Source organism: Echeneis naucrates, chromosome 24 (assembly GCF_900963305.1).
Source record: "Echeneis naucrates chromosome 24, fEcheNa1.1, whole genome shotgun sequence".
Lineage (NCBI taxonomy): Eukaryota > Metazoa > Chordata > Actinopteri > Carangiformes > Echeneidae > Echeneis > Echeneis naucrates.
Window position 1 is genome coordinate 9,626,546 of NC_042534.1, and position 17,310 is coordinate 9,643,855.

Here is a 17,310-nt window from a genome sequence, read left to right on the forward strand (position 1 = left end):
CATTATGGTTCACATTGAAATTGTCATTTGGTTGAGTAACTTCTGTTTTCATTTCTTGAAAATGGATTTTAGATTTGATACAATAGTTATTAGTTTCCATTCTAAAACCAGAATGACATGTCAGTATCTGGATTTGTCAAACAGCAGCATTCAGGCCATTGAAGCAGCCAACAAAAGAGCTTGAAAAAAGTAATTACTAATATCATAAATGACTCCCATTCTTCTGCAAAAGTGTGGTCAGCATATATCAAACTTCAGTGATTGAAAACAGAATAACACAAAATCATCAACGATCATACTGCCCTTATAGATACGGCTGTGAAGTTACTGACCATGCTCAAGTTATGCCCAACACAGGCCTGAACAACCGAGTCACAGTCTAAAACTATAAACTGTATAAGCTCAATACACTCGATGCACTCCAAACTTGGTAACATGGCTGTGATGTTTGGGTAACACATTTTTGAATAGCTCACCAGTGCCCCAGGTTTTCTTTTTTTTTTTATTATTATTATTCAAGCAGCAGATGGCGCTTCAGTCCACCAAGTAATAAAGAGACTTCAACAACTTTGAATTAGTCCTGAATGTATATTTTTCTGTTAATTTTTCCTTCAATCATACAGCTTTTCTGCAGTTTTTAAATTAAAATGTAAATTTTGAAATTATTTCAAAAACATATGTGCAAATTCTTAAAGACAACAAAAGTACAAACTAATGGAGAATGATTTTAAACAGAGGATTTCCAAAATATCCCACACTTCTTCTGTAGTATTATATATATATATATATTGATTACGCCTCTGTCTATAGGATTTATCAAAACAGTATTATATTTTATGTTACTTTTCTATATTCTTTAATTAGTTTCCCCTTTTCAGAGATGAAGATGGGCAACAATAACAAAGAAAAAGGTAAAAACTACTGACAGCAATTAGGATTTTCATTAATAACAAGGCACAGATATAATGTGTTCAGCGGGGAGCAGTGATCTGAAATAGAGGAAACATTCAGGCTGTGTAGGTGGTTCATTATTTTAAATTGCTATTAGAAATGTCTAATTCTGAGAGGTACTGGTACCATCCATGAACCTTTCCCTTCCCTTTCCCTAGTTCAGTGCAAAGATATTCTGTGGCTGTTTTATTGGATTTAGATTTACTTAATTTGCCAACTGCTCAGGTTAGCTGGAAGAGTCCATAGAATCTTTTATGGGTTCCCATCAGAACAGTTTCACTAAGGTCCTTTTATGATGTAAATCCTGGAGGTCGGAGGTCACCCCCTGGACCTGAGAGACACTACCCTGAACCTTGAATTTTGCAGGGCTTAACACAACACCCTTCTGTAACTTTACCGAAGACACCATTTGCATCATTAATATTTCTTTGACCTGGAGTACTCAGTCCAGCCAATAACCTGTTCATGAAGACAGCCGTCGATACGCACTCACACACACACACACACACAGACGTCACCAATATTGTTGCGTAAGGCTGCTGACGCATGAAAGGGTGGTTAAAGTCCATGTGACACTAATGTGGCAGAGGGCATTAGCTCAGGGCCTCTTCAACCAGGACTGGTAGATGTTTACCATTTGATGCTCATTCTTCACATTTTTTTAGTCAAGACATTATCTAATAAATAAATATCCTGCATATTTAAGGCTAAAATCAAATAAAAAACAAAATCAATAAAATGAAACCTTTAACAGGTCTTAATGTGTAATAAAGTTAAACTTTTATTGCAAACCAAACATGGTCACATAAATCTTAAACAATTTTACAATTTACAGTACATTTAACATGAATTGTTACATATACATATACATATATATATGTATATATATATATATACACATATATATGTATATGTATAAATATATTTATTTATTTAGGCATACCTTTAGTCAATTCTTGTTCAATATACATTAAAACTAGTACACATAACTCCAAATATACAAACAAACTTAAATACCATCAAACTGCATTACAGCAATATTAAAATGGAATGTTCAGTTTCCATGTAGTCAGCCTGTCGCAGGCTGCCATTACATTGTTGTGAGGTGAATGGAAGACTATGAGGGGGACAGAAGAGGGCAAGCAGAATTACACAAACACCTCTGAATACGTTACTCTTTCTCACCTAGCAGCAGTGCTCTTACTTTCTCTTTCTCACTCTCTCGCTCTCTCTCAGCATTACCATTATTGTTTAATGTGCAAATGATGATATGAAACATCAGTTGAGTTCCTACATCTCTTGTGTTAAAGACAGAGGAGCTGTATAACTTTTAGTGCTACATCGTTCCTCTCTGGTAACTTAAATGAAAAAAATAACAATAGAATGACATTAAGATTTGAGACAGAAATACCAAAAAGAAATGAGTTCTGATGGAGGGAAGAAAGTAAAGGCACCTTTGAGAGAAATAAAAATGTCCCCCTCTGTAACATTCAGTTTCAAATGTCTCCCTTTTCAAACATGCTATGAGAAAATGAGAAGAAACTAAAAAATCAAAATGAATGTCATCTCTGAGCTACTACTCATTCAGACTCAACAGGCAGGTCCCCATGGGTGGTTGATAGGAATCTCAAAGGAGAGAAGTGTTGCTACATGGATGAAGAAAGAATTCCTTTTTAGGGCTGGTACGATATGACCCAGTCTTCCTCTTTCGAGAATTTGTGTATGTGTGTGCTTGTCATTTGCTGCGGTAGGGGTGGGCTGGGGTGGGGGTGGGGGGGGTCTTTTAAGCTGCCTGAGCTGTGTGCAAAGGACCACCACTATCAGGACAAAAGATGAGAAATCCAAGGCTTGAAGAAATGACTTGGTTTGTGTCTGCTGTAGACAGTTGAAAGATTTGTGCGTTGGTAGGGTTCAGGTGGAGGATTGCAACCCCAATGAATCGGTTGTTACGTCAGACATCCTCTTGTAGGGAGTCTTCTTAAATGCATTCAAGAGTTGGTGAGGTTATGGAGAGTGCAGATGTATATATTTTTGTAGATGCAGAGCGGTTGCAGGGTTTGGCTTGAAAATATCCATCAACCTGATGGGAAATGTAGGGTGGGGGTCAAGATGCAGATCCATGGACATGCCATTTGTCCTGTAGGTCTAAACATGTGTCCACGGAGTGTCTGTGTTAAACTCCTATAGGTAAGAGTCCATAGAAGGGGCATAAGAGAAGCCCACAAAGGCCTCTGCTGCCTCCTTGATGCTGGCTGTGACTAGTGCACTGTCCGGGGAGCAACCAATGGAGCTGGGCACCGGCTCATCTGTGAACTCTGGATCAAAGTGCCGCAGGTCATTGGGTCCTGTCTGGAAGCAGAAAGGAGTAAAGGGAGGGAGACAACATGGGATTAGTCTGGCTGTAAAATATCAAGCCATAATTGGAAAGATTTTAATTCACACCATGCAACAAATACTGGGAGCTGAAAAAAGGAGGTGGGCTACGATGCAGAAAATCCCAAATCTGGCACCATAAGCTGTTATTTGAGGATGGAAATGGAACATACCACATTGGGGTTGAAGGGAGGGGTGATCTTCTTGGCATTGAGGTCATCCCAGTTGATTGGGGAGAAGAATATGTGGTTCTTAATTTCAATCTGAAAAAGACCAAAGAAATAATTAATGGATGTACTTTGACAAAAGTAATATCAAAACAAACATGTGGACACACACATGGAATCAAATAATCAGAAACTTACAAAGTCTTCTGTGCAGCCCAGCCTCTTGGTCCGGTCCTTCTGAAGCAGGCCCTCCAGCAAGTGTCTGGCTGCGTTTGAAATGTTGGGTTTCAGCTGCAGTGGCTTGTTCAAGATGTTGTCATACATCTCTGCTGTGTTACGGCTGTAGAACGGAGGCTGAGGTGGGACAAAATGATATTGTTAGTATCAATAAATCCACATGATGAAAACTGATTGCATCATCTTAAAATCATACAGGGATATAGGGATATGTTGAAGGTGGGCGTAAATATAGGAACTATAAAATAATATAGTATGGATGTCACTCACCAGGCCATAGAGCATCTCATAGAGAACAGCTCCTAAGCACCACCAGTCTACTGTCCTATCATACGGCTGCTTGTGTAGCACCTCAGGAGCTAAATACTGTGGAGAGGCAGAGACAGGGAGAAGTGGTGAGAAGTGCTGTCAACACAGAGAAACAGTAGGGGTCAGCATCACATGAGAATTCAACCTTACCTCTGGTGTGCCACAGAAGGTCGACGTGGTCCCATTGGGCTCGATGTTCTCCTTGCACAGCCCAAAATCTGTGAGAATGATGTGTCCCTGTGAGTCCAGCAGGATGTTCTCCGGCTTCAGGTCTCTGTAGACAATGTTGAGGGAGTGGAGGTAGCCCAGAGCGCTGGCGATCTCTGCAGCGTAGAACCTGGCTCTGGGCTCAAGGAAGCAGCGCTCTCTCTGTAGGTGGTAGAACAACTGGAAGAAGGGGGGGGGGGGGGGGGGGGGGGGGAAACAAAAACAGGAGACCAACGGTTATTCATAATTTCTAATTTGGTAGATCTGCAAAGGCTTTGAAACTGCAGGGACAAACAGACAAGTGCAAAGATAGGAAATTAGAACAAGAAAGACCAACAATAAATGGACACATGGAGACAGAAAGGAAGCTGGATGGGAGGAAATGAAGAGGCCGGAAGGTTAAAAAGTTTGACAAGGGAGAACAAATGATTTGAGGGTCAGATGCGGAGTGAGAGGCCAGTAGGACGGAGAGAAAAAAAAAAAAAAAAAGAGAAAGAGGAGAAGGAGAGTAAATGTGTCCTGTTTCCTGATAAGGCCCATATTTAATCAGCACCGTCTTTTCTCGTCTAACAATCACAGGAAATTAGCTCAATTAGACACACTGAGGCTGAATGGCACTGCTAATTTTGGCCCCCCTGAGTCTCTCCTGCGGTCTCAACCCATCCCATGATTTCCTGAGAGGTGTTTCCTCTAGTGAAAAAAAATTTAGAGAGCGACAACCTCTATTCTGTTTCTCATGACAGGATATCCCCTCTTGTCTGTCTCTGCCGCATCTTTATGTCTGTTCATTAGTCTGATAATCTACAGGTCAGGTCCACCCTTTTGCTTTCTGTTACATCCACCTTTGGTTTTTCCCTTTCCCCGTTCAATCAGCCATTTCTTTAAATAGCACAGCTTCTCCTCTTTCATCTCTCTTCTTGCTTTTCTGGCAGCTGTTCAGCCAGTGACTCACCTCTCCTCCATTGATGTAGTCCAGGATGAAGTAGAGCTTGTCTGCTGTTTGGAAAGAATAGTGCAGGCCCACCAAGAACGGGTGTTTGACATTCTTCAGCAGCACATTCCTCTCTGACATGATGTGTTTCTCCTGAGAACAAAAAGAACAGGAGTGAGGCATGCTGTTTGAGTTCAACTGAGTGTGCGTTTCTGGTTGAGTGGCTGCATGCAGGTGCATTTACCTCTTTCTTCTTGAGAATTGCCTTTTTCTGTAAGACTTTAACTGCGTAGAACTGGTCGTCTGCGCGGTGGCGTGCCAACAGGACCTTGCCAAAGCTGCCCTTGCCGATCACCTTGAGGAAGTGGAAGTCGCTGGGTTTGGCTGAAGGGTTAGAGGATGGACCAAGGTTGATCTGTTGGGATGGACTGGGCTGTGAGGGAAGGGAAAGGATGAGGGAGTTAGGTCTATAATACAGCTCCAAAATGTAAACAAGAGCAAATGTTTGTGCATCTTCGGATAAGTCAAAGTGTAAACAAAGGAAACACAAACATAATTAACAATGAAAGCATACTTACAGGAGGAGAGGGGTTTGCGTTCATGAGTTCGGCATCCTGAGGAGGACTCAAGTTCAGAATAGACTGAACCTCAGGACTAAAAAATAAAACAAACAAACAAATGAAGCTTAACACATCTTCCAGGAAAGAAATGATCCTCAATTATTATTATTTTTATGTGAATTAGCTGCTCAGGAAATCACAAAATGTTGCCAGGGGACGTATCTGCTTGTGTTTCCCAGTGTTTGGTCTACCAGTGGATGCAGAACAATAACATGAGTCAGATGATACTCACTGCTTGCAGGTGTAGGAGTTTGTGGCAAGCCTCTGAATGAAGTCGTTCAGTTCCATCCTCCTCTGTTTCATAAAAGCTGCAATGCAAAAGAAAAAAATAAAAATAAAATGTTGGTTAATATAAAACAGAAAAGTTCAAGTCCATCCATGTAAGGTAGAATCATCTTAGAATATGCAGTTCTAACTCCATACCGGTGACTAAAGCCATTGGCCCTTTGGATTTGGAGAAAGTTAGAGCCGGCTGCCCTGTCTCTGTTTTGATAGTCATGATGTGCGCTCATCAGCTCTCCAAAGCCAAAATGTTACCAGCTGACCGCTGGCCCTTGTTTTATAACAGGCCAGGAGGAGGAGGAGCAGCTGCCCCCCCCCCCCCCCCCCCCACCACCACCACCACCATGCGGGCAGTGGGCGTGAACCCCTGCAAACATTTCTTTCACGCACACAGGCCACAAGGGGGTGGACCGATCCTGTTTTCGACCAATCAGAGGCCTTTGCGCTCTCTGCCATAACCGCACCTGAAAATGGGGTTACGTCAAAAACCGAGGGGGAGGGAAATGTACCGCTAGGTTTTGTTGTACAAGTTCTACAACATCATAGCAGTTCTACTTAACCCGAGTCAACATGTTAATAACACGTGTCTGAAATTACAACCGACACATCCAAATTCCAGCTGCAGAAACACACATCTTATAGGATAATGACATCCAGCTGTGCCCCACCGAACAACATATGGTGGCATTTATTATTCCCGGGGCTCACACAAACTATGCACACGGAATGAAACTGCATGAAATTGTCTAATCCATGAACCTGGATTGTTTGTTGCTATCACTGTGGCTCCATGCTCCCACCAGACCCCGCAGGAGTCTGCAAGTAGGTCCCGTACAAATAATCTGATAGTCTCCTAACTGAGCCGATCGGCTTAACCGTTTGGCTGCTTCTCAATTAAAATGGTTGGAAGTGACGCAGGTTGTACAAAAGAGGAGAGGGAGAGCCTGAGCCCGAGCCGGAGCCGGAGGGAGGCCCGGTGCCAAGAAAAGCCGCCGGTAGTGGAAAAGTACAGACTGAGAATCTCTGCTCAGATCACTCTGGGAAAAAAAATAGAGAGAGAGCGAGAGCTCAGCTCCGCAGTGTGTTACAGCCAGAAGACTTCAATGTGATGTTCAAATACATTTATCTCTGTCTGGGGGAATTAAAAATAATGCCCCCTGCGCCGCGTTTTGGCCGCTGGCACGCGCGAGACCAGACCGGCTCAGTAGGGCACGGTTATGTAAGGCACCTGGTTCATTTACCAACACCCCTCAGAGGAATGAGTGGTGACTTCACCCGGGAAGGGGATAACAACTGTGAAGGCCAAATCCAATGGAAATAAGAGTGAAACATTTGTTAAACTTGAGTTAAATGGAAGAAGGAAGTCCAAAATAAAGTAACCCTTAATGGGGAAACAAACAAACAAACAAACAAACAAACAAAAAACCAAAACAATATAAGCACACAGCTGTACAGTAAAGTGAATGACCAAATTCTGTAAATACAGAACATAGCATTTTATTAATTTTTTTTGGTAACTCTTGTCAAAATCGACTCTATAAACAAACAGCCGCGTCAGATTTGCTTTCCATGAGAAACAAACAAACCTTTCAGGTCTGAGGGAGCTCTCATTGTGGCTGCCTGCCGCTCTACGGCTCAACAAGTTGCAAACTAAAGCTGCCAAGCTTTCTCTGGCACTTTTAGCAGAGTAACTGCCTGGGAGGGATTTCCATAGATAACCCCCAAATATATCCAGGTCACTGGATTGTGGGGTGAATGGACAGAGCGCCCCCCAAGTATGTCAGCCAGTATTCTTCCCAACCACACACACAGACACACAAAGTGAGCAGTCATGGCTTCATTCTTAAAAAAAAGCCACTACAACCATCAAATCAAACCGATTACTGCAGAAACATCACCAGATCTCACGGTAAGGACACTAGTTTCCCTTTCAGGAATATTTAAATATATTATGGAGGTTTCTTGGATGAATCCATCGGCGTTGCGTTCAAGTGAAAATACGGTGAAAAAGACTACTTACACGTCACAGCGGTGGTTTTGTCTTTCATAAGGATGCTTTATTTCCCGAGTCACAAGAAGGAGAGGGGCAGCGGGTTCGTCGGCAGGGAGGTAATCGAACTAGACCGCATACTTCTCCTAAGGAGAGTTTGATGAAGCAGATTTTTTTTCCTGTTCAGGGCGGAGACGTCCCGCCCCCATTTCCTTCCAGTTTTGTGTTTCACTCATGGTTGGATGAGTTTTCCTCAGGGCGGGGGGACGTGCTGCCTTCAAATGTTCCTCATGAGCTACCACTTTGGAAATGTTTTGGAAATATTGCAAGAAATGTCATTAAAACTGAACGAAACAAAATGGCTTATTAATTTATTCCTGCAGACACGTGGATAGCAGATCATGAAAGTGGAGGATTTTTAAGATCAAAATTTGATTTTGTGTGCTCTTTACATATAAGACATAATTTGCTCAATGTTCATCAGTATGTCAAATGGAAACTGCAAACAGGAGGATAAAAATGGCTCATTTTACAAATCATTGTATCTTCAGTAGCCAGCATCCACCAGCCCCCTCCCCACAGCCAGTTAGCTGTTGACATTCACTCACTGTGAAAAAGTTAATTGAGTTCACATTCATTCAGTTGGAGACAGCAAAAGTTACAGTGATATTAACACCATGTGCTGATGAGTTTCTCTTCCAACTCTTTTGTGCGTGATTAGTAGTGTTGTCCCCCCCCCACAAATGTCTGGCATATTTAATCTTTTTTAGTCACAGTCTGTTTTGCTATTTTCTTGTTGCATTGACAGTTTTATTATGATTTTTATATCTTCACTTTTATTTTGTGGGTATATATATTTCCTGTGTTTAGATAGATTGGAGCACTATAATGGGTCATGCTCAAAGGTACATCAGTGGTGGGAAGTCAGTGTGAGATAACAGTGAAAATGCTACTTCTGCACTTTCCCCATCCAGATTAATGGATGGCAATCGCAAAATTCAAAGCCAAGCAAGGGCAAGTGTGTGAGAATGTAGGCTTTCCTTTTGTGAGACAGGTGCCCTGAATGTGATTAGTATTAGATTAAGGAAACACAGAGCCAAGGACAAGCAGCAATTAAGGCTCATCCTCAAATTATAAGGATTTTGTGTGTGTGTGTGTGTGTGTGTGTGTGTGAGAGAGAGAAAGGAAGAGAGTGTGTGTATGCTTTTGTTCCTGACCCACAGCCTCTCCTGGAGAAAATCATTTTATGGCTATATGTGTGACTTTGCAGTTTTTAAATATAGCATCCACTCTTTACTCGCTGACTCTGTCTCTCTCTTAACTCAGGTCAAATCTATTATTAATCTGTCCCCCACAGCCACCTGATGCACACACACTTACACACACACACACGCAGGCCTGGAGGGCAAAACTAACTTTTTCAGGGACAACGAGCAATATGCACACTTACACGCACGCACGCACATTTTCTAAAACTGAGGGAGAAAAGGGAACATCAGGTACTTCCTACGTTCACCCAGGGTGTCCAACATGCCCCTCCCTCACTAAAAAACTTCATGCAGTTGGCTAGAAAAAGATATTTCTCCTTGACACAGCATGGGTTGCAGCTTTATAGTGCCACCCCTCAGTGTGCACCTATTATGCACTTTACGTCACTACTGACATGACAGCAGCAGTCTAACCATGACACAAAAAAACATCTGTTATCAGCGCTTGAAAGCATCATGAGCCAGACAAGTGAAACCTCATACATCACATATTACTTTCTCAATGGACAGCAGGAAGAAAGGAAAGTGGGTACAAGCATAGGCTGTGGTGACTTTGAAAAACCTGTAGTTATTATAACGTGGAAAGCTAAAAAAGGGAGTTGTGAATATTTGAAAAAATAAGTTACATTACCTCCAATGGAGTGTAAGCACTGCTCTTGTGTCTGCATCTGTGGTCATAGCCCAGAGTTGAATGAAATGAAAGAGCAGTGTTAAGAGAAGATGAGGGGGAGAAAAAGACTGAGAGAGAGAGGGAGCAATGTGAACAAAAGCTCTGCACAGTGTTTTTCCTTTCTGGCCTTCTTCCCTCTTCTGAATTTACAGGCTGCTCAACGCTCAGACCACGCACCGAAGAGGCTCCACAATACCAAACTGTGTGTCTGCTGCCCTACTACTGTCTGTGTGTGTGTGTCTCCGTGTCTGTGTGAGACACTTGTAAGTTATGTAACCCCCTTGTGGTCCTGTCATCGTTGCCAAAGCCAGCATTGACTCACACACACACACACTATGGGAGTCATTTCATGAAAGGACAGGAAGGGTTTCACTGCAGCGTCAGAGGGGTTGAGGTGCAGGATATTTAAGTTGTGATATAAACACACACATAAACACACACGCGCGTTCCCTCAGCCCACCCACCAACAACAGTGTACCCAAACATACACAAGCCCATATTCGCGCTGTTTCCGGCAGATGACATCCATCCATTAAGTCCGCTCACGTCTGTCATCATCCTCCCTTCCCTCCATCTTGTAATGTCCGTCCTCTGTGCCCAGCAATGATGAGTGTTTGTGGCAATGGTTGATCTGGTGATGAATGTGAATGAGGCTCGGTGGTGAGGAACCAAATGACACTGTTACATAAAGGCCTCAGCCATTCAGAGAGGACAGCCAGGCTTTTATCTTGCCAGTGTATCTGCTGAAGTGTCAGCGTGTGAGTGTGGCCCCCAAAGTGGCCTGTTTATCTGTTGAACTACCTTTGTTGACGGTCATGCGACTTACATTATGAAAATTTGTTGAGGCTTTTCCTGAGTGGGTTTTTGAAACTCTTTGAAGAAATTATAAGACACTCACTAATCTTTGAAACAAAGCTGTACTGTGTTTTCCAATCTTTTTTTTTTTTTTTTGTTATTTATTCTGGTGCATCCTCACCATTTTGGTGAAGCCATAATCTAAAACTATGAAGTCACATTTATGAAGAATTATAGTGAAAGGTGTGTTTGAATGGATTATGCCATTGGCAGTCTGAATGCAGCAGACATGCCCAAATCTGTCTCTATTAAATCACTTGCTGTAAATCTTCAGGGAATAATAGCAACAAAAAAATGTCTTTTCTTCTCACGACTGTTTTGGGAAACATCTCTGTTTTGGGAGCATTTTCATGGATCTATTCACATGCTGGTGTTATATAGTATATGTAGCTGCATGTCTGTGTGTACAGTAGGTATGTTTGCTTCTTTAAGCTCTAAAGGGGCAGGTGCGTGATGCGTCACGAATGTTGGGAAAAAAGAGTAGATAAAAGCTTCATAATACTCCTATAATTACATGAACCTGTGTGCCTCAGAATGGAAAGCATTATATCTCAGTGTGTAAATGCTGATTATCTGTACTGCAACAAGTTGATGAGCATATTTAGGTGGTTTAATAAAGGCGTCCTCAGCAGATGCCTTATTACATAAGATTGCGTCGTTCTTTTTCTGAGGTAACAAAGAGATGAGGCAGGTTTCAGAAAGATATTTTAGTTTTGGGCTGATCACAGGAAAATTACAGTATCTTATATTCTCAAGGAGCTAGTGCCATCACTTTGGGAGTATAAGATACTGTCAGTCATTTCCTCTCACCCAAGCAAACTACCTGAGGACATCGACACAAAACTGTGCTGCCACATGATCTCTTCTACACCTCTGCGTGGCACAGATATTTTGTTCTGTTGCAGGTTTTTGCATGAATTATTACACTAAAATGTACTTGTTACCATTGAATTCATCATAAATGTTGGTCCAATTTAAGGTACTAAATGAGGAGATCATTTTGTGCATCTGATGAATTTAGACGTGACGTCTTTGGAAACCTGACCAATGTTTTGCACCACGCATCAAACACATCACTGCGTCATTGTAAATGGCTGTAACGTGTGACACTCTTAAAGTTAAAAGTGTTTTCCAAAGCCACAAATTGCTGAAATTTGAAGGGCAGGGTGTAGCAGCAGCACGGCTGTGGCCACAGCAACTGCTTGTCACTAGCATGGCTAATTGCTCAGATCTCTCACGGAAAACTCCCGTAATTAACAGGCAGACTACTCCCCGTAAAAAAACATTTTCATCAGAAAGGGCTCTTGTTGCATTCTCTCTTGGAGATCCACCAGCAGACAGCAGGTATCTGCAAATCTGACACATCGACACTTGCACTTTGACCGTTTCCCTTTTGTGTCTTTTAGTTACTTCACAGAAAAAGATACATATAAACACTATAAAAGATTAAATAGGCTACATGGTTAAAACGGGTCCCAATCAACTGAGCAATTACAACAGCCACCTTACACAACAATCCAACAATATGAAGTGTAATAGTATGACACTGACAGAGGCAGACTACTTTTACTTTTGGTACATTTTTGATAAATGTTAAGCTTAACCACTGTGAGATTTTAAAGTTATCACACACACAAACACATCAGGATACCCAGCTTGTGCAAAGGTAAAATATACCATTCAAAAAGGGAATGCTCTGGAGAGGCTCCATGCCAACAGACACAGATTTTGCCCTTTGGATCGGACCGTGCCGTGTGACAGGAATAGTTGGCATGATGGAAAATTGAAGTACAGTTGCTTCCAGTTATTGCTTATAAAGAGATTATGGACTTCTTCCCAGTGGCACATGGGTAAGCAAGACACTGAGATAACTCTGCTGCAGTGAAGCTGTAAACAGGAGAGGTCAATGTGTCATGTGTACGATGATCAATCCTGAGTATTGTCCCTCTAACTACTGTTTTGCCAGTTTGTACAAAATAAAAAAACAAACAGTGAACTGGGTCCATGGACAATAGTTATTATCCTGTTTGGAGGCTGGATTAGAGGCCCAGCTGGTGAGGTAAGGAGACATTGCTAAGTGGGGGCTGAATCACTTCTGCCTCCACAGCCATCAGTATTGGAACGGCAGGAAAACAGCAAAGAGAAGAAAAACAAACAGAAGATAATTTCAGATTGATGGTGAAAATAAACTTAATCACACATAATAAGGAGAAACGGCCTGACGCTGACAGAGGGAGACGGATGAGAAAGATAAAAGGGGGAGCCACAGGATGGATGTTAAAAAGAGGAGAAATGGGAAGAATTGAGGAGGAATACAAAACAACAAGCTTAGTTGGTTGTGACTTACTGTTGTCGCCAGGGCAACAGTAGCTGTCTGGGTCTGACTCATTGTGGTAGTAGAGATCCATCGCCTTGGGAGAGAAATATGGAATTACTTAGGGAACAACAACACCAACCACCAAAATAAAAACCGAATGTTTGTTTCAGTCCATATACAGTTGTTTTCAATTCCACACTGCAGTTAAAACAGCTTGTAGAAAACAAAACACCCAAGAAACTATATTCAAGCATTATACATAAATGACCTATTGCTGCACATGTACTGACAATAAAATATATTGTTGTGTATCCAACCCTGCAAATCCTGTTTGGTTTTTGTTTGAGTTCAGTTGAATGGAGACAGGTGTGTACCAACTGCACAGCCCTCAGGCTGGACATGCACAAGAAATATCTGAAGTTGCTGGATGAATAATTGGACAGGATATGTTGTACTAAATATTTTTTCATTAAATATTCTTCTAATTGTTGCTTTTTTCTCCCCTCTATGAATTAGTAGGCATTAGTAGACCCTGAAGAGTTACTTGCATGAAAAATAAATTAAAAACTTTTGCTTTTTAAAATTATTTCACAGTATAAATAGTGAAGTGCCAAACAGTTTGGAAAGCACCTTGCACTGCTCAGATTCTTTCCCTCAGCTCCTGATGGGCTTTACAGTGTCATGACCTTTCTGAACAGCAGCACTCTAAAAAAATTTTGGTTCCTGACGCATACTGGCTAATGTCCTCCTTTCAGTTGGTTTTCCACGTGATGTGATTAAATGGGGCTGACTTTCCAGAGTGAGCCTGCATTAAATCATTTGGGCTTCTGCGCTGAAAGTGGTGAAAGCCTGTGCTCTATACCACAATGAGATTTTGCTTTAGTTTCTTAATGTCTTAAGACCAGTTTGAAACTGATCTTATTCAGTTTCTCAAATGTTTCTCTTTATGTAAAATCTTTGTTCACTTTAACTTTGTCTCCCTTAAAAAGTACAAAATAGAAAAACCTCAAAACTGTCTTTAAGTAACAACACTTCAGGGATTTTGTCGACACTGCGTGTGAAGTTGTGTTAGTGTGTAGAGAGAGAGATAGAAAGAAAGTTGATCCACTGCCCTGTGTGATTTTAAAGCCTCGACAATGCTCTATGCACAGCTGAGTGGCTCAGAGATACAAGTAAACACACATGCACATGTATCTTCTTCTGTCTGTCCCACTTTTCTTTTTCATACAGTAACGGGAAAACTGGCAGCTGTCTCTGGAACAGCAGCATTCGCATGTCAGGACATTCCCATGAAACCGTGTCAGATACGGGTTTTTCGAGATGTCGCTGTCATTTTTCAAATTTTCAAAGTGCCTCTTTTAAATACAGCCTCAGCCTAGTTTGCGATTCCATGCGGAAGCTCTGAAAAAAATAAATAAAATAAATTCCAGCTCTCAGTGTTTTCCCAAGCCTGTTTTCTGAGAAGACGAGCTGAGGCATGTGTTTGTTTGCATGTGCATGAATTGTTTCAGTCTCATCAGTTTGTTTAGTCATCAGAGGCGCTGCTCCCAGCGGCCTGCCTATCATGCTGTTCATTTCATCTCTATATAAGTCCTAATATAGCTGACGGTAGCCACGTCTGTCAAAAATTTCCTCTAAGATACACTCACATTAACACAATTGTACATAAATATAGTTTGCCGCTTATGTCTCCGCATACTGTCGACATGTTTCAGGAGTCAGAATCACTTTAGCATTCATATCCTTTTGTCCTTTTACCTCCCTTTGCATTTCCTGTGTCACATCTGTCCTCTCTCTTCCTTCAAGTTGTTTATCGATGCAGTGAAGACATTCAAATGGAGTTGTATCCATAGTGATGATGAATCTAGGCTTTCTGTTCATTAATATTTCATAGCAGATTTATTTTTCCGACACAAGACTACAAGTTTGGGTTGCTCCAGCAGCAACAGCAAAGAGAGACAGAGAGGGCAAGAGTTTTTGTCTTGATAAGGGCCAGAGAGACGTACTGGCCTGCATGACTTGACTCTGAGTAGTAGAAGGAAACTAACTGAACAGTAAAGTGGCTAGAAATGTTTTGATTTTTACCATTGAACAGATTTGTTATTTATCTTATCTGTGTGTTTTTTGTCAATTAAAACACAAGGAAAATAAAGGAAATGGAAACAATTAATACTTTCTTACTATCAAAATTCACATTGACATTATTTTGCCAATATCTTAGAATTATTGTGTCTTGTTATTGCTACATTTTAGTAAACAGCTAAATCCCAAACAAAGCCATGTTCAAGTAAGCCACAAAAGTTATAATGATTCCATTTGATTAATTAATGACAAATGTCACCTCGTGCTATTGTTATTTGGAGGATATCTCTGAATAGAACTTTTTTTTTCCATTTCTTTGACTTAATAATGTAATTTAGTTATGACTGGTGGAAAGCTACAAGAAAGATCTTCTCAAATTATCTTTTTCTTCGATGGATTTTCACTCAAATAACTTCCTGAAAATTAGGTGGTGCTAGCGGCCTGTTATGTTCAAGTCCAAATGGCACTAGTAGTCAGCATTAAAAATGGGGTGGCAGTCAACACTTTCTACAGAGGTAAGCAGAACCAAATGATATGTATCCATACTGCAGGTGAATCAGAAAAATAAACTGCATGCAGGGTAGTGATGCACAAACTTAGTGTTGTATGGTGTTTCAAAAAATAACCATGTTTTACAACTAAAATTCTATGATGCATTTTCATTATTTAGTGAGTTGCCAGTTGTTGTTATTATCCCGTTAACTGTTTATATGTTGCAATGGGACAGATTACTCTTTATAACTCAGAGAAATAACACAATCTAACAAGATGCTGATAAAACATAATTTCTCTCGAGATTCCCTGAACTCCCTCATCAAGGACACCTGGAAGTCGTCTGCTTTGCGATCCACTGATTACTGTGATAAATGAGTGCTTTCTACCTGTAAATTAATGAGCCGCAGACAGGATGAACTTGCCTGTGTGCGTTGGCGTGGCTGCCAGATATCCTCCAGGGTGTAGCTTATATAGGGCCCGCTGCAGATGGAGCACTCCAGCATGACCGGGCTGGCCAGCAGGGGTGAGGCGTGGACCCCCCACGACTGGTGGGCATCTGATTCTCCTTCCTTCTGCTTCCCTGTGCCGTCACCATGGTGGCGAGCGAGCATTTTCCACTTCCTCACCTGAAACAATCAACATTCATATTTTATTTTATTTTATTTTTTCAAATCAGGCCTTTCATGTTTAAAACTCCATGTGGAATAAAGCTCCCAGTCACCGACAAAGGGTCACATAACTGTAACCCAGTGTGCTACTTCAAACCCAAACCTCAAAAAGGGAGTTAAGGTAGAATTTGATTGTGTACTCATGCTGTTTGGCTCTTTTAATACACTCATCACAAAGAAAAGTTTCATATTGCATCATAGCATTTACTCAACTGGAAGACACTTTGTCCAAAGTTCAGCTGCAACCTTTTAGATTAACTTCCTCCTATTATCTTGTTACAACCTGTCCACCAAGCTAATAAGAAGGCTCTTTCTATTTGTGCCTCATGTTTCCTTCTTGTAACTTTTTCAAGTCATTTCTGTAACATCAAAAGTCTCATTCTGAACAAAAGCTCCAGGTTTTTCATTATACTCATCATATTTCCTAAAAGTATTTTAAATGCTCTAAGTACTGCATGATTTATTTTAATGCCTGAAAAGGGTCACATTTCTTATGAAGCATGTATCAAGGACAGCTATAAAATTACATCGCAGCTACAGCTATGACTCTGTGAGCTAAACTGTTTGAGGCTCATGTTTGCATTGCACAGGAGGCAGTGGAAGAGTGAGCCTTTGCAGTAATCTCTTCTCATGTGACAGCACAGCACACTGAAACACAGTTTTCGTCTCAAACGTCACAAACACAAACCATTATTTACCATGTGACTCACAACAGGAGATTAAAACATGAGGACCCTTAAGCGCAAACACACACATGAAGGGGAGTGAGAAGGTGTGAGAGAGAAATATAAGATACACGGGAAAATGGAAAGTAAGGTCAAGGAGCACATAGTTCTTGAAGGAAGTGAGTTGCAGAGATGGATGTGTTGGTGACCCAGAAATGGTTGT

At 41.3% G+C, this 17,310-nt stretch overlaps 1 protein-coding gene across 4 annotated transcripts in view; it reads right to left on the reverse strand.

Moving 5' to 3' along the window:
• Nucleotides 1-1,714: 1,714 nt before the first annotated feature.
• The window catches only part of sgk1 (serum/glucocorticoid regulated kinase 1), a 30,368-nt gene continuing 14,772 nt past the window's right edge, over nt 1,715-17,310 (reverse strand). The window contains exons 3-13 of one of the 4 annotated variants that reach the window (XM_029496262.1): nt 16,177-16,380; nt 13,208-13,271; nt 6,028-6,103; nt 5,754-5,829; nt 5,420-5,608; nt 5,197-5,328; nt 4,188-4,424; nt 3,999-4,094; nt 3,690-3,845; nt 3,498-3,587; nt 1,715-3,300 (exon numbers count right to left, since the gene is read on the reverse strand). In XM_029496262.1, coding sequence (XP_029352122.1) covers nt 3,133-3,300; nt 3,498-3,587; nt 3,690-3,845; nt 3,999-4,094; nt 4,188-4,424; nt 5,197-5,328; nt 5,420-5,608; nt 5,754-5,829; nt 6,028-6,103; nt 13,208-13,271; nt 16,177-16,380 — 1,488 coding nt within the window. In that variant the 3' untranslated portion in view covers nt 1,715-3,132. Of the gene's footprint in view, nt 3,301-3,497; nt 3,588-3,689; nt 3,846-3,998; nt 4,095-4,187; nt 4,425-5,196; nt 5,329-5,419; nt 5,609-5,753; nt 5,830-6,027; nt 6,104-6,218; nt 6,370-8,097; nt 8,224-13,207; nt 13,272-16,176; nt 16,381-17,310 lie in introns of those variants that run through there. The other 3 variants (XM_029496264.1, XM_029496263.1, XM_029496265.1) reach the window with 3 other exon arrangements.